Source organism: Bactrocera tryoni, chromosome 3 (genome assembly GCF_016617805.1).
Source record: "Bactrocera tryoni isolate S06 chromosome 3, CSIRO_BtryS06_freeze2, whole genome shotgun sequence".
Classification (NCBI taxonomy): Eukaryota; Metazoa; Arthropoda; class Insecta; order Diptera; family Tephritidae; genus Bactrocera; species Bactrocera tryoni.
The window spans coordinates 68,692,159-68,714,059 of record NC_052501.1 but is presented as its reverse complement, the minus strand read 5'-3'; the positions used below and the strand labels follow the sequence as shown (position 1 = coordinate 68,714,059).

Sequence of the window (21,901 nt, the reverse complement as noted above, 5' to 3'; positions counted from 1 at the left end):
AAGACTGTAAAATGTGGATAAAGTGACTGAATGTTTTCACCTCAACCTTCTCTATACAACTTAGGCAACTTGCGTTCGTCAAGGTTTTTAGACTTACTGCATGAATGGCTTTCGGACAATGTCAAGTAAGAAGCCCTGCGATTGCGGCAAGATGAACTTTGCTAAAGACAAGTAGTTCAGTAGATCTTCTGCGTTATTCAAAATGATCTTGCAGTCACACAAGAGCGCGTCGTCGACCAGCGCCTGCTCAACGCACACGAGGTCCATTGGTCCAGTGTTAGAATGCAAAGTGTTAATGGAGATCCAACGCGATCACAGACCAATGTGAGTGTGGCAGATCTTTTATAATCGTAATGAATAATTTTAGAACAGCGATTCTGGAGAGCTAGGCCAACTCCATATTAACTAATGGCAATCTGAGAAAAATATATAAAAAAACAATCCAAATTCATATCCTTCAAATGAATACGCAAATTTTTGTCTACAAATTGATTTCGTCTACTTAAATTTATTTTCTTAGCCGTTTACTAATTAAACTATAATAATTTCTCGACCATTTTATGTACATCGGAGTTTACAAGGTTTGAGCAGTAACGCTGCGAACACATTAATCCTCACACACTTCCCAGTCCAGCTGATAGTATTTCTTGCCATTCGCCAACAGCCACAAATTCGCACAGTGATTCGAACAAAAGTAACAGGTGAAAATTTGTTTCGATGAGCTGCCACGCCTACGCAGAGAGAGTGAAATGAAAAGAGAATATATTTAAGAAAAGTAGAATCACAATACACGCATACCGCTTCACAGCCATGAAATAGTAGGTGGTGTACAAGGGATTGGAACAATTCAGCACCGTACAACGGGCAGTCGGTCCATTTACGATATGATTGTAGATGAACTTCTCCGGTAGCATTTGCTTGAGCGCCACATTCTCCCACAATGGCATGTAGCGACTCAGGTACTGCACTGCCTTTAAACAGTCGTCGTAAAGTGTGACTTGATTGTCTAGCGAGGGCACACAAAAGATGCGACGTGTGCCGAAGGGCAGTAGTAGTCTAGTATTGGTCTCCTTTTCCAGCACCCAGAAGAAACTGTCGTGTGTCACAGCGCTGGAAATACGATTAATGAGTTACCAATATAAGTAAATTATTGTTTTTATTCCTATATTATTGTTTTTAGTTACACGAACTTACGGGGGTGTTACTTTCGCGCGATTGTCATAGAAAGTTTGGAAGGGCTTCTCATAGATCATGGGCACATGAGTAATGGATGTGTTGTGAAATATGCGGACATGATTTACGAACTTAGAAAGTGCCACTGGCAGGTAAAAAAGTGCACAACCTGTTAGAAAAGTAGGAAAGTTGCAGAAAATGTAGCGCAACGAAGACTGTGATAGGAGCAGCATAAGTCAAATTATGAATAAAAGTTACGTACGATCCGCTGACAGCGATTGTAGTGATGGCAGGTTGGAGATTCGCTCGGGTATATGCCAGATGTTGACATTGTCACTGAGGTTTAGCACGTTGAGACGCTGACATTCGCTTAGCTGTATTGGCAGTCGTTGAAGATGATTCTTGGATATGTTGAGCTCTTCGAGTTGTTTCAGCGCACCAATTTCTGGAATGTGAAAAGAAAAGTGGGTATAAAAAAAAGTCCTAATATAATGTGTGAATAATAATTCACAGACGAACATGGTCTACCACTAGATTTAAGTTTAGGTTCCATCAAAAGCTACAACATTATTACACCGACTATTTGTTCATGTAGAGAATGCGTGATATTGATTGGTTTAACAAAATAACTTGACATCATCTAAACTTATCCTTACCTTATATTAATAATCAATTATCAGAGTCAAGAAATAAGCCTTCGCATCTTGAGTGGTTAGACCTCCAATGAATTACCGATTACTTATATGCCGCTCATACAAAAATTATACTTTCGCTCTTTGTTCTCACACGGTAATACCGCCACTCACTCAAGCAGAGCTATTTATAGCATACCGTCTCGTGTAAGAGACAAAAGAGGTACGTATAAAAAGTGTCTTTTGTTTTTATAAGCATGCATTTCATATAAAAGCTGTAGAATTATGTTATATTTCAGTCGGTTTTCAGTTTTCAAGTCTAAAAGAATCTTAACGCTTGTAGTTTACTAAACCAAAGGTCAAAGCATGATCGTGACCAAAATCAGTTGCTGTGTGTTTCTATTCCTTCTCGGCTCGAGCTACCAAGCTAACGCCCAATTCAATCCCAATTATGCATCGGGACGTACAACAATGGTGCATCTCTTCGAGTGGAAGTGGAACGATATAGCTACAGAGTGTGAGAATTTTCTTGGCCCCAAGGGTTATGCTGGTGTGCAAGTAAGTCGAGGGATTTTTACTAGTTACCTTCTTTGTAAGACTATGTTAAACGCACTACCACCAATTACAGGTCTCGCCGGTAAATGAGAATATCGTTGTGCCGAATCGTCCATGGTGGGAACGTTACCAACCCATTTCCTACCTCTTGACCACACGTTCAGGCAATGAGCAACAGTTTGCCAATATGGTGAGACGTTGTAACAACGTCGGAGTGCGCATCTATGTGGATGCGGTGTTCAACCATATGGCCGCCGATCGCGCAAATGCGCGCGGCACTGCTGGCTCAACAGCTAACCCTGGAAGCAAGAGTTATCCTGCGGTTCCCTACTCCAACGCAGATTTTCATGCTACCTGTGCCATCAACAACTACAATGATGGCAATCAAGTACGCAACTGTGAGTTGGTTGGCCTAAAAGATCTGGATCAAAGTAAGTCGTGGGTGCAAGATCGTATTCTTGACTTCCTCAACAAACTAATTAGTTTGGGCGTTGCTGGTTTCCGAGTTGATGCCGCCAAACATATGTGGCCAGCCGATTTAAAGGTATTTATACAATTTCATACTAAAATAGATGCGTAGATTTTCAAAACTTTAACTATTTCAGAATATCTACAACCGTTTGAATAACTTAAATACTCAACCCGGTTTTGCTGTTGGCTCTCGTCCATTTATTTACCAAGAGGTCATTGATTTGGGTGGCGAAGCAGTCTCTAAACACGAATACACTGGTTTGGGCGTGGTCACCGAATTCCTTCATTCCGCCTCTATTGGCAAGGTATTCAGAGGTGGAGACCAACTTCGTTGGTTAACCAATTGGGGTACTGCATGGGGCTTTCTTCCCTCGACTAGTGCTTTTGTTTTTGTGGACAATCACGATAATCAGCGTGGACATGGTGCTGGTGGTAGTGATATTCTCACCTACAAAAATGCGAAACAATACAAAATGGCCAGCGCTTTCATGTTGTCTCATCCATTTGGCATTCCACGTGTCATGTCTTCGTTTGCATTCGACAACACCGATCAAGGTCCACCAACAACCGACGGTAATAATATTGCCAGTCCCACATTCAATGCTGATAATTCCTGCAGTGGTGGTTGGATATGTGAACATCGTTGGCGTCAAATTTACAATATGGTTGGCTTCAGAAACATCGTATCCGGCACTAATGTACAGAACTGGTGGGACAATGGCAGTAATCAGATCGCCTTCTGTCGTGGCAATAGGGGCTTCGTAGCATTCAACAATCAAAATAACGATTTAAACACCTCGTTACAGACCTGTCTGCCGGCGGGCACCTACTGTGACATCATCTCCGGCGAAAAGTCGGGTTCAAGATGTACAGGAAAATCGGTTGTGGTGGGCTCCGATGGTCGTGCCAATATTTCAATTCGTCAAAATGAGAACGATGGAGCTTTGGCTATACATGTGGCATCCAAATTGTGAAAGGAACTCTGATCGTACTAGGTGTTATTATGGTTATAACCTATATTGCCGGGTTTAAATAAATGCGTTGAAGAAAATCAAAGTTCTTGGTTTATATTTTATACATTTCTAATTTTAAGAATATTCCTTGTTTCTTTAGAGTTGATACAAGTATTTAGTACAATTTGTTCCATATTTGAGAGCCTTAGAATTATGAATTAGAAATTTAAAATTCTTTGTTTCAGTATTGAAAAATAACGGTTTTATTTTGAAATTTTTGGTATCCATTTCCAAGCATCGGTAACTGTTCGTAAATCCGCTTTTAATAATCCACTTCTACTGACTATCTGGTGGTGGATTCTCGGTTTGCTCTGTTGGAGCGTCCTGTGGTGCAGGTTCCGTGGTCGATTTCGCTTCCTCTACTTTAACTGTTGGATCGACCTCGACTAACTCAGTTGCAGCTAATACCGTATCCTCTGTTTTAATTGCGGTGATCGCGACAACTACAGCCGACTCCGCAGTTGCAACTGGTGTGGGCGCAATGGGCATAACAATCGGCGGTCGACATATTTCATCAAATCTAACACAATCATCGGGTAGCGGATCAGGTTTCGTTTTCAGTGCTTTAAAAGCCCTTTTACAGTAACACTGATCGGCTAGTGATTTCATCGAACCGGGTACATAGGCGCCCTGAGCAGCTTTGGAAAAGGCATCCAGCATTTTGAGAAACTCTTGTTGACCCTTTTGCATATTTTTGCACTGACCCGCCCAAGCCATCATAATCGAAGACTGCAATATGCCATCGAAGCTGAATATTATGGGCCACGGTTTGGGCGTTGGATCGATAACTGTGGCATTCAGCAGGCAAAGACTCTTATCTTCCGTCTTGCCATCCACATGCAAAATGATACCTTTAAACCGAGAACATATATTTATTGCAACAAGGATAGATGTTTATGCTTCAAAGTTATTTAAACTCACCACCGACTGAAGCAGGCACGACATGTCTCAGTAAGCGTAATGTTGTTTTTGAGATCTGACCCGGCGAATAACGTTTCACGCACTTCGTACCCGCGTTTAAGGCTGGGAATTTTAGTATAGTGCCTTCTAGGTTGACATGATGATCACAAAGTGATTTAAAAATGAATATTAAAATTGTCTCGGCGACTTTTTCAGCACGTTCCATATCATTGTCATCCGATGGCACTACATCTACCTCCAAGATCGGCAGCATACGTTTCGATTGTGAGATGGCCGCAAACTTTGCCAGGTTATTGGCATTATCCATTATAGCCTGGTATGAAGGTGAATACTCGCCTATGTTGAACTGTGCGCGCCACATGGTGAAATCGCAACCGCAATCCTTATATTCGGCACATCGTGCAGCCAAACCGTCCAGACCTTGCGTGGTGTACTCTCCGTAGGTAGTTAACAATGGCACAAGCCCCTTATCGACGGTGACTCCAACCAATACATTCTTGCGTCGCAGCTGACAGTGTAGCGCGCAACCGTTAGGTGTGGTTTGATCCAATACCTCCGGGTGCACGGCAACACCAGAGACGTATTCGTCAAGTGATTCCTTAACTGAGAATAATAGGCTTCGGTACTGGATGCGCATCTCTTTCGAAGAATTTATACCAAACATTTCCATTAATCGCTCTAATTGTGATGGCGATTCGTCCGTGACGACTAAGCCACGCCCGAGTTTCATAAGTTCCGCTGCGATATGACGTAGTTCATCAATTAAGCTGCGCGAGGGATGATTAAAATATGTGGACATTGTGGATTTAGTGGAGTTTTGCAGTAAAATCGATGTGATTTTGCAAGAAAACGTTTTTTTGTTTTTGAATTTTGAGAAAACTGCGAAATGTAGAATAAGCTTTTTGTCAAATGCGTTTTTGTTATTTTCGAAATTTCTTTTTAAAAATTTTGTATTTGTTTCTCCATGAATTCTAAAGTAATCTGACTTTAAATAATTGTAGAATTCTTATTAGATCATATAATTGAGTTTTTTGGATAGTGAAAACTTTGTTATGTGGATTCTTATACAAGCTCCATCGAGACAGTGCATGTTATACGAAGGTGTCACCGAATCGGACTTAAAGTTTTGTTTAGATCGTGTGGTGAAGTCGGCGTGACCGTGGATTTAAAAGAATGGAAAAATAGTCGTTGGTTCGATTGATTTTTGGAAGGAAAATCGCGCAACTAAATTAAAGACAGCTTTCATTCTCGTACGGTGATTCTACTCTGGTGAGCGTATTGTTGAGTGATCATACCACGGTTTTTGAAAAGCTACAGGATGTGTCCGGAATGTAATAGGACTGATTTCGACTATATTCGGTAGAGGGCGTTCCTAGCTAATGAACGAGTGGCTGGTCAATTGTCCCCGAGCAGTTGCAGTTGTCTCCAAACTCCTGGGGAGTCAGTACGAAAATTTTCGCGCGACGTGTTTCTGTGGTGTGGTGCAAGCCGAAAATGCAGTGTTCATTAGAGCAGAGACGTTTGATATGATCAACTCAGTCCTATTACTTTCCGGATAAACCCTATACGTCTTGTTCGGGAAAGCGGTTATCATGTGACAAAAGTCGACGATCGATAGAACATTAAAATCATGGTTCATACCTTCGCTTAAAACGATATGTGGTAGCGTGGTTTATCAACTCCAGACAACTATTGCCATTATACGACTAAGAAACAGTAGACCTCACCCGGTGAACCTGCTCCGAAGAAGCGAAAGGCTGTCTTGTCAGCCGGAAAGATGATAACCACCGGTTTCTGAGATTCATAAATTGTGATCTACATTGACTACGCAGAAAAGAGGTGCAGTGCTGTGCTATGTCAAATTATTGAGGAGACGAGCCCAAATTGAAGAAAAAGTGGTGCAAATTGGTGAAGAAAATATTGGTTTTCCACTATGACAATATATTTGCTCACTACTCCGCCGCCTCCATGGTTAAATTGATCGAATTAGTTTATGAATTTCTAACCATTCCATCGCATACTTCAGACTTGGCACCATACAACTTCTGTTTTCAAATTTGATTAGGTTAGGTTAGGATATGTACGCCATACCTACTGATCTTAAGTAATGCCAGATCAAGGATCAGTTTAAAATTTAAAAGCGACTTGTTATCAAATTTTGATACTTTATCTAGTTTCCTGACCTGCGCAGCTCCAAGATATTTAAGATGAGTTCTAGATATGCTGGACAGAGCCATGGAAAGCACCATCAAAGTTGAAAAAGTCATTCTCAAATTTCAGCGCCGTAGAGGCCTACTTCGACTTCTAGAAAATATATTTTTGAGGCAGGTTAAAGAAGTTGGAGCATTGCTGGGTTAAGTATATATGTCGAGCTAAAAGAGACCCTTAGTATTTACGATACTTGCCTTTATGAAGTACATAAAGTGCATTTGGCAATGAGTGAGATTACTCAACAAAGAAGTTCCACTCAATTTTGTGAGCGGAATTAAATTTCTGGTGCCGAGACGTTCGGAATGTTGGAAAAGGTCTTCGGTGATATTTCCTTGTCGGGAACAAGTGCTTTTGATTGGTACAAATTATTCAAAGAGGGTTGAGAACGCGTTGAAGACGAACCACGTCCAAGACGGCCTCTAACATCAACTGATGATCAACACGGCAATAAAACAAAGGAACTGGTGTTTGAGAATCGGTGACTAATAGTCAGAGGTCTTACTGGTATTGTTGAAATATTGGAACTTCAGTGAAAACCATTTTGAAAGATCATTTGGCCCTAAGAAAAGTGAAAGCACGATTGGTTCTAAAAATACTCGCTTTTTTCGAGAAACAGCGTCCCGTTAACGTTTGTGAAATAGCGCTTTCGGACTACCAGGATGTTATAAAAGGTATTATTGCTGGTGATGAGTCTTGGAACTACGCTTACGATGCGGAAACAGATGATCAATCGGCCGAATATCTTGATAAAGGTGAGCCGAAGCCGAAAAAACACGTTATGTTGACAGTTTTCTTGTCATGGAACGTATTATTACTGGCGCTGAGTCTTGTATCTGCTTGTAATCCGGAAACAGACAATTAATCGGTCGAATATCGTGACAAAAGTGAGCCAAAGCCGAAAAGTCACGTTATGTGGATAGTTTTCTTCGATCATCGAGTTGTGGTGCACTCCGAATTCCTTCCAACCATCCAACTGTTAACAAAGCCTTGGTTGCGAAGCTATTCGTAAAGAGTGACCGAAATTATGGGCCGACATTTCGCCTGATTTAGCTCCTCGTTTTGAGTGAAATGAACTTGAATCGCTGCGCGCTTTGAAGGCTATACCGGAAATTGACATTAACAACTGTTTCGAGGATTGGATTACATTTGTACTGTATTGAGACCAAGGTGGATTACTTTGAGTGGGACGACATAGATTTGGAAGAATAAATCACGAATTTTAAAATTATGAACAAAGTCTTACTATTTTTTGCTCAAAGCAGTATATTGAGATCATATTACTTTAGTCTCGCAAATCTTCGTGCACAGTTTGAATCTTACTTAAATATTGAACTCACCAGCGGGCAGCTCGGTCAGCTCGTTGCCACTCACATTTAGGCGTTGTAAGCGATCCATCAGTCCAATAGTCTTCGGAAGTTCACGTATTTGATTGTTTGAGACGTCGAGAAACTCCAGATTTTCCAACAGATACATCTCCTCAGGAATCGCGCTCAAATTATTGCCAGCCAAGTGGATGAACTTTAGCGTCGTAACATTTAGCAGCCATTTGGGAATTGTGGTGATGAAATTCTCCTTCAGGTACACCTTTAATAATATGCATTGAGTTGGTTTAAAGAAAATCTTTACACAAATGCTTCAAACGTCTAAGGTATTGGGCTTACTTCTTCGAGGTCTTCATAGAGGTAGAGATCCATTGGCACATCCTTGAAGTTCAGATAACTCCAGTGGAGTGTTGTCTTATTCATGGTGGTGTACCGTGGTATCGGAAAGGGCAGACGCGCCTTTTCTTGAGCAATTTTCGTACTGTTATGGCCACTGAAGGGCAACGTGTGCAAGTTGCAAAACCGTTAAGTAGTAACACTTTGCTGGCGTTGGCTAATGGGGTTTGCTGTGGGTTTGCTGGTGCGCTCAAAATCACTATTTGTATTCACTAGCGTCAGCTGATTATGAAATTTGCACAACACTAAAATTTTGTTAATTAATTTTTGCACTAAAAACTTCGCTTTCTTCAATTTTGTTAAATTATATCACAGCTTGAGCTTCGTGCGGACTACCGATACTACCAGAAGCAGCAGAACAATAAAAAAACGGTGCTAAAAAACGTAGCCGAAACAGTATCCGTAGACGTCTTAACGAAACACGAGTGCGGCAAAGAGATCCGAAATATAAAATCTAATTTATGCGGCGCCGAATGATCAATTTGGTGGTTCTTGCAACACTGCGGCACTTAAACAGGGAATGCAGGTCTTCACGTGCGAAATATGTGCATGTTAATCGAACATGAAAGCTACACGAAGACTAAAATGCGATGACGGTTCACTGAAAATACACAATCTAACGTTGGAACCAAACGCCAGAGGCAGGGCTCTCCTCGGAGCGGTTCTAATAAACACAAATAATTTTTTTGTTAAAATTGCTATTTTGTTTAGAGTAATTGATTTCTTTGCTTTTTGTCTCTTCTAAATATTTTATTTTGCAAAATCTATTTATTGCGCGAAGAGACTATTTTTATTCTAATAAATATTATTTTGGCACACGGACAACAATTTTTTTATATTAGTTCAAGTACGTCGAACGAAAAGAAATTTGCTTTGCAATCTCACTGTGTGAATTTTGTATAAAAAATCTCACGCAAATAAACAGAAAGCGTTCGAAAAAGAAACGCAGAAAAATAATTAAAAAAACATGCGACAAATTTTCAAAATGAAATGAGCAACACACATAATAAAATAATAATGAAATATATTTGTGTTAGTGACAGCTTCTGGATTCGAAAGCTGTTTGTTTAGAAAAGTGGAAAACCGTATGAAAACTACAGTGCGTACAAAAAGTATGCTCACAAAATTGGGGTGCTTTTGTTATAGCAATAATAATGGAGTTTTGAGAGAGTGATTTGAATTTAACAAACAAATTTTACGCCGCTTCAGAATTGTTGTTAACCTTTACGAGAAATTTACATACCAAAAATATTCTCGAAATTTCGAACATAATTGTTTTTGGGTCCTAAAGCTTTTATAAAATAAAGTTACTTCAATAAAATTGTATATATATTCGGATAGCTCATACCTTTAAAAAATACATACTAAAACCTCCAATCAATATCTCAAATAGTTTTTAAGTTATAGCCTTCTAAAGAGTTGCTCTCGCCGGTGAACTTGCTGCGAAGAAGAGAAAGGCTGTCATGTCGACCAAATATATGACGGCCACAGGTTTCTGAGATTTACAAGATGTATAGTAATCTATATTGACTACTCAGAATTGGGTTACAAGGCTCTGCAATGTCAAATTATTGAAGCGCCGAAGCTGAATTGACGAAAAACTGGTTCAAATTGGCGAAGAAAAGATTGGTCTTCCACTATGACAACAAGTTTGTTCGCTACTCCGCCGCCTCCGTGGTCAAATTGATCGAATTAGTCTAATTCCATTCCATTCCATTCCATTCCATTCCATTCCATTTATTTCAGCGTATACTACAGATTTGGCACCACACAACTTTTGTTTTAATATCTGACAAGGTTAGGCAGGTCTCAAACCCGTCGAACAACCCTGAGTAGGATGTTTCGCCTTACCACTTTAGCTCGCCTTCAAACGGATGTTTTTTGGCTACCAAGAGGATAGACCGGAAGTCGTGAGCTGCTTGAGCCGTGTGTAAAAGAATCGTTTTTTTAGAAACCGAACTTCATTAGTACACTTTGAACTGCCCAGAAACTAAGCTCACATATTAGTTGCCTTCCGCGGGTTTTTCAAAAGGTTTTTTGCGCATTCTTTTTAACTTTTTTTTCGGTAGTTTTCTGAGTTATTTAAATATACTTTGGTGAGTCATGAACAAATCCATCGAATTCGTAGTTTAAAATGAACCTAGGTATATAGAAAAAAATCGCTGCAAGGTAAAATCCTACCTACCTTGATTTTAAAGCTGTCGGCGAGCATTCAAAGTTTCCCACTGGTATTGATACCAAGTGAAAACTACGTTTTCATTAAAAATAAGTTAATTTTTAACTGTTTAGCATCAATTTTTTAATTTATGTATATCATTTTCTAAAATATTTCACTAGAGGTATATTTTTTTCTGTATAGGTTTGGTTAATTTTTGGCACACCCTAATGTACATACTTACATACATATATGTATGAGTGAATAAAATTTTCTAACATTTTTCCTTGCAAGGATATTTTTTCTGTATATATGTTAATTTTATCACATAAGTTCGTTAGATTAGTTTTTGGCACACCCTAATGTACATATTTTTATATAGGAATAGCGTTTTCTAAAATTTTTCCTTGTAAGGAAATTCATTCTGTATATGGTATGGTATAGGTTTATTTCAACCCATAAATTGGTTAGGTTAGTATTTGGCTCACCCTAATATAGATATTTATGCATATAGGAATACATTTTCCGAGAAATTGTTCTTGCGGGGATAAATTTCTCTGTAAATATGTTAATTTTAACCTATAAATTCGATAAGATGTTTTTGGCACACCCTAATGTAAATAATTTTTTAAAACTTTTCTTTGTAGGGATAGTTTTCACTATATTTAGGCGCATATTAACCCACAAATTATATGGATTGAGTCAAAACACCCTAATGTACATACATACATATGTACACAGAGACATAACATTTTTCTACAATTTTTTCTTGCAGGAATATTTGTTTTCTGTACAAAGGTTACATTTGCTACAATTTTTTCTCATTGAGATATTTTTTCTCTGTACATGCATAGCTTAATTCTAACACATAAATTCATTAAGTAAGTTTTGGGCTCACCCTAAAGTATGTACATACATATTTGAATGGAAAAAATTTAAAAAAATTTTTCTTGCAGGCACATTTTTTTCTGAAAATATATTAATTTTGACACATAAATGCGAGAACTCAGTTTTTGGCGCACCCTAATGCACATACATACATATGCACACATACAAATAAAATTTTACACAATTTTTCCTTGCGCGGATAGTTTTTTCTCAGTATATGCGTTAATTTTCGGTAGTTTAGTTTTTGGCGCACCCTAAAGTACATCTGTATAGGGATCACATGTGCTAGAAGAGTTTGCGCAGCCCTTTTGAGGAATATTGAATATTTATTTCAATTCTTTAACCTACAAAAAGTTAGAGAAGCTCGGCTTAAACTTAGCAATAACAAATTATCACGTATGTATGTATGCGTGTAAATATGTATTTTAAAATTATTTATTTGAAAATTTTATAAAAAAAATGAAATTTGCTAAAAATAAAAATTATCAGTAAATTATTAAAAATTAAATTATTAAAATGATCTCTAAAATTTTGTTGAGAAGAATGTGCTCTACCTCTCGCACACACTGTATCATTTTGGAAACTCGTTCAGTCACTCTCTGTTATTGTGTTTGTTTTGTTTGGCACACTTGTAATATTTTGGCATTTTCGTATTTTGCATTTAAATATTAAAACTACGAATTACTGCACATCCAAAGAAACCGTAAACATAGATTTTCAATGCCACCAACGCGGCGGCGGTTTACGTCACAAGCAGAAATGCACGAAAAAAGCGCGGCGCTAACTAAAAAGAAAAACCGTGTACGTTGACGCGACCTTGACACACTCGGTATGCACATAAAAGCACGTTGCATACTTTGCGGCAGCGGAAAATGTTCCTCATACGCCTCAGCATACAGTGGAACATACAGCAAAGACCCAAACTAATGTATCAACTCCTTTTACGCTTTAAGCTCGATTTTCGTATTTTTTTTGTCAAAAATATTTTTATTTAAATTTTCGGACTTATATAAAAAGCATTTGCATTCCACCGCTATTTGAGTGAACCGTTCACACGCGCTGGTCAGCTGCAGTGAGTGTGGTGAATTAGAGGCGTTGCGCCGCTGCCGTGCTCGTCGTTGGCATTGACATTGCAATTTGGCTGCAATTGCTTTTTTTTGTTGTTTTTGTACGAATGCATCGATTTTATACTTAGTGGGGGCTTTGTGTGTATATTTGTATACATATATACACTCATATAAGTATTCACCAAATTCTGCAGCTCTTCGGCTCTCACATTTTCACGGTCAACTTGCAACCTGTTGGTTGTAAGCAGTTGCCATATTTGTTGTGAAAAGTGTCGACTGCGGCGTGAATTTGCATTTCCATGCACTTCGTGAGCTTTTTGTAGAGCTTTCGAAAGCTTGTTGGATTTAGTGCAATCTCAGTTGAAAGTGAGAGTGTAAATCAGCTGTATGCCTGCACAATAATATAGAATATGCGTACAGTTGCGGGCATTAAAATGGATATTAAAATGGATATTAAAAAAAATGAATACCTAAAGGGTGATCCATTTCGGGGTTCCCTACTGTTTTAACGAAAAAATATAGAAATTTCAAATTTAGTATGAAATATTTATTATTATTCGAAAGAACATTCTTTGGTATTTATTTTTTGAATATTTACTCTTTAAAATGCTTGTCACCTTCTGAGACCGTTGAGTCCAATTTTCGTTGACTCGGTCGAGCAATTTGACTGGTAACTGACGATGACACGCTCCAGGGCCTGAATCGAAGCGTGATTGTCCACTTTGACTTTAGACTTTACATATTCCCCACAGGAAAAAGTCTAACGGTTAATATCACACTATCTTGGTTGTCTATCGACCGGCTCAAAACGTGAAATTATCTGCTCACCGAAGTGTTCTCTCAATAAATCTATTGATGGATGCGCTATGTAGGAAGTGACTCCGTCTTGTTGAAACCAAATGTCGCCGAAGTCACAAGCTTCAATTTCAGGCATCAAATAGTCAGTTATCATGGCGCGATAACGGTCGCCAATGACGGTAACGTTCTTACCGGCATCATTTTTGAAGAAATATGGACCGATGATTCCACCGGTCGACAAACCACATTAAACCCTTGTTTTTTCTGGTTGAAATGGCAGCTCTTGAATCTCTTCATGTTGCTGTCCCTTCCAAATGCGGCAATTTTGTCTCATCGCTGAACAAAATTTGGCTAGAAAACGTCGGACCTTCTTTGAAGTATGGGAAAACTGTTTCCGTATCCTCTTTTAGCTTCCAGTTAAGGCAAACTTTTCAAAAAGTTTCTCCGTTACAGTAGCTGTAAGACTGTATATACCATTTCTGGACATAACCAGTAGGTCCCTAGTTCTATTTCTGTCATATTTGGGCCTTAACTGCTTTGTTTTCTTGCAATTTGTTATTGAGCTCCAACTGCTCTGAGTTATTTGTTCAAAATGCGTATAAAACTAATGGCATGGTACTAAGCCCGTTGCGCCTAGCTTTGCGAACTCGTATGCCTTCTCGTTGTCGAAAATGTTCCTGCGACCGGGAATCCAAATGCAAGGCATTTAAAATTGACCAGTCGGTGAGTTTAAAACCTTTCTGCAATTGTTGACTACGCTAGAATTAATCTGTGGCTTCGACAAGGTCAGCAATGGAGCCTGAAAATCCGTGTATATGGTTGCTTTTTGTATCCTTCCTTAGTTATTTAGTCGAACTCCTCAGGTTTTCTCTGTACATAGTACTTTAGCTCGGAAGACGGATAGGAAGAGAGATGTTAACATCATTGGAGTATGCACAGGTCTCTACTCCGCAGTACATTTTGGACCTGCCGTTATAGTTGGACGCGCAATACTCCTACTCTACTAAGCCTATTTTCAATTCACGTCTCACCCAAAAGTGACTACTAAAAAATCTAACCTTTGGGAGAATATAGTCTGATTTACTTATATTTAGCTGGTTCAGGTTGGCGTCGTCTTTGGACAGTTGATGCAGAAGCATATTGAGCGCCTCAGTCGGACATGAATTAATAGCCCCGTAACCCTTGTTTAGGATGTATTGGCTCTTTCTATTCCATTTAATTTCCAGATAATATAATAGGTTGTCAAAAAAGTCTTGCGGTGTTTTCGCTAGTTGGCCCTGAAAGCGCGTAGTTCTAGTTTTATTCGTCGCATCGGGTCATGCTATACCTTTGTGGAAAGCTCATTTTACGCGCTAACACGTGTTTGATTGATTGTCGTTTCTTTTAAGTCGTTCATGAGTTATAGCGTCGCAAACAGGGAGCAAAATAAAGAGAAAATAGGGCATATTTTACAGTACTACTACGATAAAGGCAAAAATGCATCTCAAGCCGCCAATAAAATTTGTGCAGTTAATGGACCCGATACAATTTCCATTTCCACCACACAACGATGGTTTTAACGTTTTCGTTCTGGTGTAGAGGTGGTCGAAGATGCGCCACGCTCCGGAAGACCTGTCGTCGAAAATTGCGCTAAAATCGCTGAATTGGTCGAAAAAGACCGGCATAGTAGCAGCCGTAGCATCGGTCAAGAGCTGGGCATGAGTCATCAAAAATTCATTTCAATTTCAATAAAAAAAAAATCAATAAAAATACCGCAACACTTTTTTGACAACCCATTCTTTTGTCTTTAACGCTGGCCACCAAACCAAAAGAACCGGTAGCAAGGTTTGGTGCCAGGTTCGGATTATTAGGTGAATGTAAAATAACTTCACTACCAAGCTCCCGAAGTATCTGGCTTGTCACTATCAATGTGTTTAGCCTGGCGTTGTTCTGTTGGAGCACAGTTCCTCTTCTATGTGCTAAATTTGGCCGCTTTTGGGTGATTGTTTCCATTCGACCGTCCGATTGTGGACAGTGCAGATTGGTATTAAGAGTTCGGTCATAGAGTTCTTTGCCAATTCCAGCAAACTGATAGCAAACCTTTCCTTTAATCTCGGATTGATCACCGTTTGCGCAGATTCACTGCAATACGATCACGACCGTCTTTGCTTGACGTTATCGTAAGTGACCAATTTTTCGTCACCAGTAACCATCCGATTTAAAAATGGATCAATTTTGTTGGAATTCAGCTCTGATTCACAGAATGAAATTCGGTCCATGAGGTTTTTATGCGTTAACTCGCTTGTCACCCATATTCGGTGGTTATTCTTGTATCCAGCCTTATACAAGGTGTGTTCCAAAGTAAACAGGACTTTAAAAAAAAGAAACAGAACAAATGCTTTTTTCGGCAAAATCAATTTATTTTAATCAAAATAGCCTCCTTCTGCTTCGATACAGCTTTCTGCACGTTCCAAAAGCTTGTCGAACGAGTGTTTTAGCTCGTTGGCCGGTATGGCCGCCAGTATGCTGGTGCAAGCTTTTAGAATGGCCTCTACGTCTGCATAACGCTTTCCTTTCATAGGCAAATGCATTTTTCCGAAAAGGAAGAAGTCGCATGGTGCCATATCAGGTGAATGCGGGGAGTGGTTAATGGTTAAAATGTGAATTTTGGTCAAATAATCGGTCACAAGCGTCCTTCAAATGTTGGATACTGAGCAATTTTTGGTCGTCAGTCAATTTGTGCGGAACAAACAAATTTCGGCTGATTTTTGATGAATTCACGCAGAGTTTCGATGGAGTTTCCGGTGATCACGGATTTTGATTGACCCACATATTGATCGTCCTTTGTGTCCTCATAACCACTTTGAAAACGAAGAAACCACTCGTGCACTCTACTACGGGATAGGCAATCATCGCCATAAACTTGTTTCATCAATTGAAACGTTTCGGTAAAAGTTTTACTAATTTTAAAACAAAATTTAATCTTGGCTCTTTGCTCAAAGCTCATTTTCGTATCGATAACACAAATATACTGAGACTTAAAACGTAATAACTTCTCTTCCAATCAATGAAATGTCATGGGGCGCTAGGTTCAAAAAGTCCTGTTTACTTTGGAACCCACCTTGTATAAATGGTTCCAAATGGCTTCTTGCACTATTTTAAGCTCCGTCCAGTTAAACAATGCCTAAATTACGAGCGATCTCGACGATTTCTATTATTTTATAGTTTGACTTGATTTCGATTGGTCTTTCGTAGTGGATCTGTGGCATCAAAATTGGCGGCATGGAGTCGTGGAAACCAAAAATGTCCGTATATCAGTATCAGAACTAGAACCTACATATATTCCATTATCAGCTGCCTGGTTTATGTTTATATATATATACGAGTATTACATATTATATTTGATCGCAGCTGTTGTCCATATTTAAGGCGTGCTCAAATAATACTCAGCCAAGTAAGCACAAAAAAGTCGAGGCTTACCTAAGGATACCGAATTTTTTGCATGTTTCAGTTAGCATCTACTATACTTTGAACGCTTCCAAGCTAAAAACTTTGCAGTAAATATAATTCGAATTTCTTAATTCGAATTTCTTTTATCGATCTTTCCTTGCAGGCCCAGAGCTTCATCATTGTTTATGAGGAAAAATTAAATTTAGTGAGTAAAAGAGTATATTTGGGAAATATTTTTAAAATACCAAACATATACAAATTTATATTCCATTAACTAAATTAGAAAGATCACAGTAATACAACTTTCAACTTTTGTTTTCCGTCTTCCAAAATTTTTTATTCAAATTTTCACACAACGATTCACATCTAGCACTTATCCATGATACCCGCCATAGTAGCCGCCATAACCGCCCCAATAACCGCCAAAACCACCTCCATAACCGCCAAAATGATGTCCGTGGTGATGATGATGATGATGATGCCCGTGATGATGATAAGGTATCGGTGGTGGTGCTGGTATGGCAATGTACTCCACGAACACTGACGGCATCGATGCTGACATTCCGGCGAAGGCCAATAGGAGACAGACGACAAGCGCAGAGATTGACTTCATTTTTCACTTGGTTCAATTTGAGTATACTTTAGATTGCGTGAAAATTCTCGAAATGCGCGCTCAGCCTACGCTAAGTAATTAATAATACCCGAATCCAATGATTGCAGCATTTTATAGCGATTTTAAGCTTAATACGCTTAGGAAAACAGATATTAAAATATAATATTAAACGCTTGTTGTTGCTATTGTTGCTCAAATATGCTTAGCTATATTCATATTTACATTTCGTGTGGTATTAGTTTATTAACTGTAAAGCCGATGATGCTAACGAATGCTATAAACAAAACTGCTGACATTGGTTGGCGGTGAAAGCAGCACGTTGACGGTGATTTTTCGGAGTTTGGCCGCAAAATGTGAAATCACAAGAACAAATAGAATACAAAATTGTGAGTAGCTGCAAAAGTTTGTGATTTTAGCTAAACGGGCTCTCGCGAAAATCATCCCAAAACCATCAATTCTATACGCCGTGGAAGAAACAAAAGTGAACTAATTTGTTGTGAAAATCAGTAAAGTTGAAGAAAAGGTTGTATTTTGTTTCAATCGACACGAAATAACTGAGATGAGTACAAAACTAGCAACTTGAAAACTCCAACTGATTTCCGTTTATACCATCAGTTCGTCGCTAGCTCTGATCATTATGTCATATGATCAAATTTGACCTCTGTTCCATTTCAAGTGGTTGCAAAACGAATCGATAAATATTTTGGACTTTTTTTTATTTTCGTGTGAAGTTTGATAAATTGAAAAGTTCCTTGACACATAGATGGCTCCACTAGTATTAAATCCATATGATTTTTAGTTAGCCATAACCTTCAAAAGACACGTCCGTAAATTTGACACTTGTATGATCTTTAGTTTGTGAATTACATATATTAATTTGAGTGAAGCTACCTCTGTTATTGTGAAGAAATTGAAATTAAAAATCGAAAAAAATGAATTTCGTGTGTTTATGTTATAAAATACCAGTTTTTGAAGGGAAAAAATACAGTTGAAGCAAAAACTTTTTCTTGATAACGAGTTACCGAACACTGCCCCAGGAACAATAGCCATCAAGGATCGGTATGCTAAGTTTAGACATGGTGAAATGAGTACCGAAGACGGTGAACGCAGTGGAGGCGCAAAGAGGTTGTTACCGACGAAGACGTCAAAAAAGTTCACAAAAAATTTTGGATGACCGTAAAGTGAAGTTGTTCGATATAGCAGGCACTCTAAATATATCAGGTGATCGTAGAGATCATACCATTCGCGAATATTTGAGTATTAAAAACCTCTGTGCAAAGTGGGTGACGCGCAAGCTCACTTTTGTCCAAAATCAACGACGAGTTGAAGATTCGAACCAGTGTTTGGAGATGTTCAAGCGTAATAAACCAGAGTTTTTGCGTCGATATGTGACAAGGAACGAAGCATGGATTCATCATTACATTCCGAGGACCAATCGACAGTCATCCGAGTGGACTGAACAGGATGAACCCGCTGCAAACCGTGAAAAAACGCAACAGTCGACTGGCAAGGTTATGGTATCTGTATTTTGGAGTGCGCATGGAATAATTTTTACTGACTACCTTGAGAAAGGAAGAACCATCAACAGGAACTATTCTACAGCGTTATTGGATCATTTGTAGAACGAAAACGCCGAAAAACGGAAGCATTTTAAGAAGAAGAAAGTGCGGTTTCAACAAAACAATGCACCGTGTCACAAGTTAGTGAAAACGTTGACAAAAATTAATGAATTGGGTTTCGTATTGATTCCACTTCCACCTTATGCTCCAGATCTGGCCCTCAGCGACTATTTCCCATTCTCAGATCTCAAACGAATGCTCGTTGAGAAGAAATTTTTGACGAATGAAGAGGTGATCGCCGAAACTAAGGGTTATTTTGAGGCAAAGGTACACATCGTAACACAAAAATGGTGTCGAAAAGTTGGAGAGTCGATACACTGAAGTGAACTTTCTTGAATAAACCAACGAAATTTGCAAACAATGAGTTTTAATGGGGTAAGACCGGGGACTTTTCAATCGAATGTGGGTTCGACAGCTATTTATTTACAACGTGAACGGTTTTCTTGGTGATTTTTACTATGAAAAAGAAAATATTGAACCGGTTATTGAAAATTTTTTGTTTCTAATGACAGAAAACAATTAGTGAAGACCATTTAGCCAGCAAAAACTGGCCTAATGCGAGTCGTCCACCTCAGTTTTAAAATTGTCGTTTTTGAATCAGCGAGATAGCAGAGGATCAGCTTAAAACACTTTGGTTCATATTTTGGGTATGAAACGTTTCACTACTAGACTCGTAATCGAATATTTGAATCTTTTGCAAGGTCGACGTCGAGTAAAGATCACAAAAGTGATGCTTGACAACGTAGCTGAGGACCCAATATTCATCAAAGGCATCAATATTGGTGACAAGGCGTTGGCTTATGAAAGAGACGTCGAATTGTGCAACAATCTAGCAAATATCGCTCCAAAAACTCACTCATAATTTTTAAAATGCATTTTATTTATTATTAATATATCGTGTAGCTGCTCGAGCTCAACATTTCTGCTACTATGAGCATCGTTACAGGTACAAGAATCTTTTCAACAAAACTTTTAACTGAATCTCACAAACTTAAATACTACTTAGACACTATGAACCATAAAGAAGACACTATGAACCATAAATAACTAGCAGGAACTTCACTTTCCACCATTTCAAACGTTGCTTACTTTAGTCAGCTCTCAAAAATATTTATAAGCGCGATAGCCATTGAAGCCGCCGTAGTAGCCATAGGGACCTGGATAGCGGCGATAGGAGTACGGCGAGCCATAATAGATTGGCGTCGAACGCGCAACTGGTACTCCAACGCCGACGCCGAAACCAACGCCAACACCACCAACTCCACCGACTGCTATAATGGGCGATGAGTGCGCGTGCTGAAGCACCACGGCGAAACACACAAAAATTGCCAAAAGAAACTTCATTTCACTGCTTAGAACTCTGCTAAATCTCACACGTTGGACTCACTCTCGACTGCGTTGGAGATGCGTTTATGATTGCGAAGAATATGGGTGAAGCTATTTATATAAACCGTTTCAGATGTTATTGTGACTCACAATCAATTACACTATGTTGATCTAGAAACTGGACCTAAGTGAAATACAAATAAACACAAACATGAATTCAAGAGAACTGATAACTGAGTAGGCAGATGAGAAAGAGGGAAAAGGCAAGCGGGAAGAGGCAAGCGGGAATATTTGGCAAAAATGTTTGTTTGCTTTATTGATTTTATTCATTTACATATTATAATGTGTGCCTTTGTTTGTATGTTGAGGCGTAGAGGGTGCCTAATCGGCGTAAAGAGATGTTAAAAATAAATCTTAATCTCTTTAAATACCCAGCTGGTTAAATACGTCGTCTGAAAACTATATGAAGCTTGCCTTTTATATTTCGGTATTAGAGAACTAAAACAAATATTTATCATTGAAAATCTTTTTATTGTCTTTAGAAGTATTATTCATTAAGATCTTTATACTCTTGCAGGCGTTTGAACCAATTATCTAAGCACCTTTGAGTTATCACCAAAATTAACGTACTGAATGCGTCAACTGCCGCTTCAATAGTCGAAAAACATTGACCTCTCCAAAATCGCCAGCTCACCAAATCAATATTTTGTTTGCTCAAAAATGCAGTTGTTTCAGTTGATGTGTGAGCACCTAGTTTATCGTGGTGAAGTCTGAAGCACTGATATCGTACTTTTTCCATATTTCTCTCGACCAATCGAGCCATGTTTTGAGCGGTTCACAAATTATTTGGAATCCAATGTGTAGATTTTTGTTTACAATCAAACGATCATGCAATGCACGCTGGTCCCACTAATGCCAATAGTTGCCACTCTCCCCCTGTAGGTCACATGATGATTTTGCAATATCAGTTTTGGCACAGCATCAACAGTTTCCGGAACGACAACTGATTTTAGGCGAACTTCATGAAATTCGTTGATTGAATTGAATTGAATCATACCATCGATAATCACTGGTCCTTGAAGGAGCTTCGTCGTCAAAAATCGAATTTAGTTTATCGATGTTCTTTTTGAGTTAAACCATCATGATGAAGATGAGATAAATTGCAACATTAGACTTAAAAAATACCTAAATAACGGGTTTTTTTCAATAGGGACGCAACAAGATTAGACCGATTGGGACAACAAACGATGCCATATTTTTTCCTGATCTTTTGACATTTCCATTCAGTAAGGTTTGCCATTTCACGACGGAA

General features: G+C 38.8%; 3 protein-coding genes across 8 annotated transcripts; 1 reads left to right on the top strand and 2 right to left on the bottom strand.

Moving 5' to 3' along the window:
- Positions 1-488: 488 nt before the first annotated feature.
- LOC120772999 (leucine-rich repeat protein SHOC-2) lies at positions 489-12,793 on the bottom strand. 6 transcript variants are annotated; one of them, XM_040101912.1, is made up of 7 exons: positions 12,292-12,793; positions 8,638-9,578; positions 8,314-8,560; positions 1,436-1,618; positions 1,195-1,342; positions 799-1,110; positions 489-731 (listed from the first exon to the last, which is right to left on the bottom strand). In XM_040101912.1, exons 2-7 carry the CDS (start codon positions 8,719-8,721, stop codon positions 608-610), a joined length of 1,098 nt encoding a protein of 365 aa, XP_039957846.1. In that variant the 5' UTR covers positions 8,722-9,578; positions 12,292-12,793; the 3' UTR covers positions 489-607. The 6 variants fall into 6 exon arrangements, with proteins under 6 accessions (XP_039957846.1, XP_039957847.1, XP_039957848.1 ...); XM_040101913.1 differs by having other exon boundaries at positions 8,638-9,489; XM_040101914.1 differs by having other exon boundaries at positions 8,638-9,358.
- LOC120772996 (alpha-amylase 4N-like) lies at positions 1,641-3,887 on the top strand. Its single transcript, XM_040101907.1, has 3 exons — positions 1,641-2,363; positions 2,434-2,904; positions 2,966-3,887. Exons 1-3 carry the CDS (start codon positions 2,172-2,174, stop codon positions 3,803-3,805), a joined length of 1,503 nt encoding a protein of 500 aa, XP_039957841.1. The 5' UTR covers positions 1,641-2,171; the 3' UTR covers positions 3,806-3,887.
- LOC120772998 (fructose-bisphosphate aldolase-like) lies at positions 3,954-5,706 on the bottom strand. The gene is made up of 2 exons (XM_040101909.1): positions 4,766-5,706; positions 3,954-4,695 (listed from the first exon to the last, which is right to left on the bottom strand). Exons 1-2 carry the CDS (start codon positions 5,562-5,564, stop codon positions 4,121-4,123), a joined length of 1,374 nt encoding a protein of 457 aa, XP_039957843.1. The 5' UTR covers positions 5,565-5,706; the 3' UTR covers positions 3,954-4,120.
- Positions 12,794-21,901: the final 9,108 nt, after the last annotated feature.

Bases quoted from the DNA above. Each gene is read 5' to 3' on its own strand.
- LOC120772998 (XM_040101909.1), bottom strand. From the start codon at position 5,564: ATGTCCACATATTTTAATCATCCCTCGCGCAGCTTAATTGATGAACTA. The intron at 4,696-4,765 runs GTGAGTTTAAAT...CTCGGTTTAAAG, and splicing joins CGTGCCTGCTTCAGTCGGTG to GTATCATTTTGCATGTGGAT.
- LOC120772999 (XM_040101912.1), bottom strand. From the start codon at position 8,721: ATGAATAAGACAACACTCCACTGGAGTTATCTGAACTTCAAGGATGTG. The intron at 1,619-8,313 runs GTGAGTTCAATA...TTCACATTCCAG, and splicing joins GCTGACCGAGCTGCCCGCTG to AAATTGGTGCGCTGAAACAA. The intron at 1,111-1,194 runs GTAAGTTCGTGT...TCGTATTTCCAG, and splicing joins CGCGCGAAAGTAACACCCCC to CGCTGTGACACACGACAGTT.
- LOC120772996 (XM_040101907.1), top strand. From the start codon at position 2,172: ATGATCGTGACCAAAATCAGTTGCTGTGTGTTTCTATTCCTTCTCGGC. The intron at 2,364-2,433 runs GTAAGTCGAGGG...CACCAATTACAG, and splicing joins AGGGTTATGCTGGTGTGCAA to GTCTCGCCGGTAAATGAGAA. The intron at 2,905-2,965 runs GTATTTATACAA...TAACTATTTCAG, and splicing joins TGTGGCCAGCCGATTTAAAG to AATATCTACAACCGTTTGAA.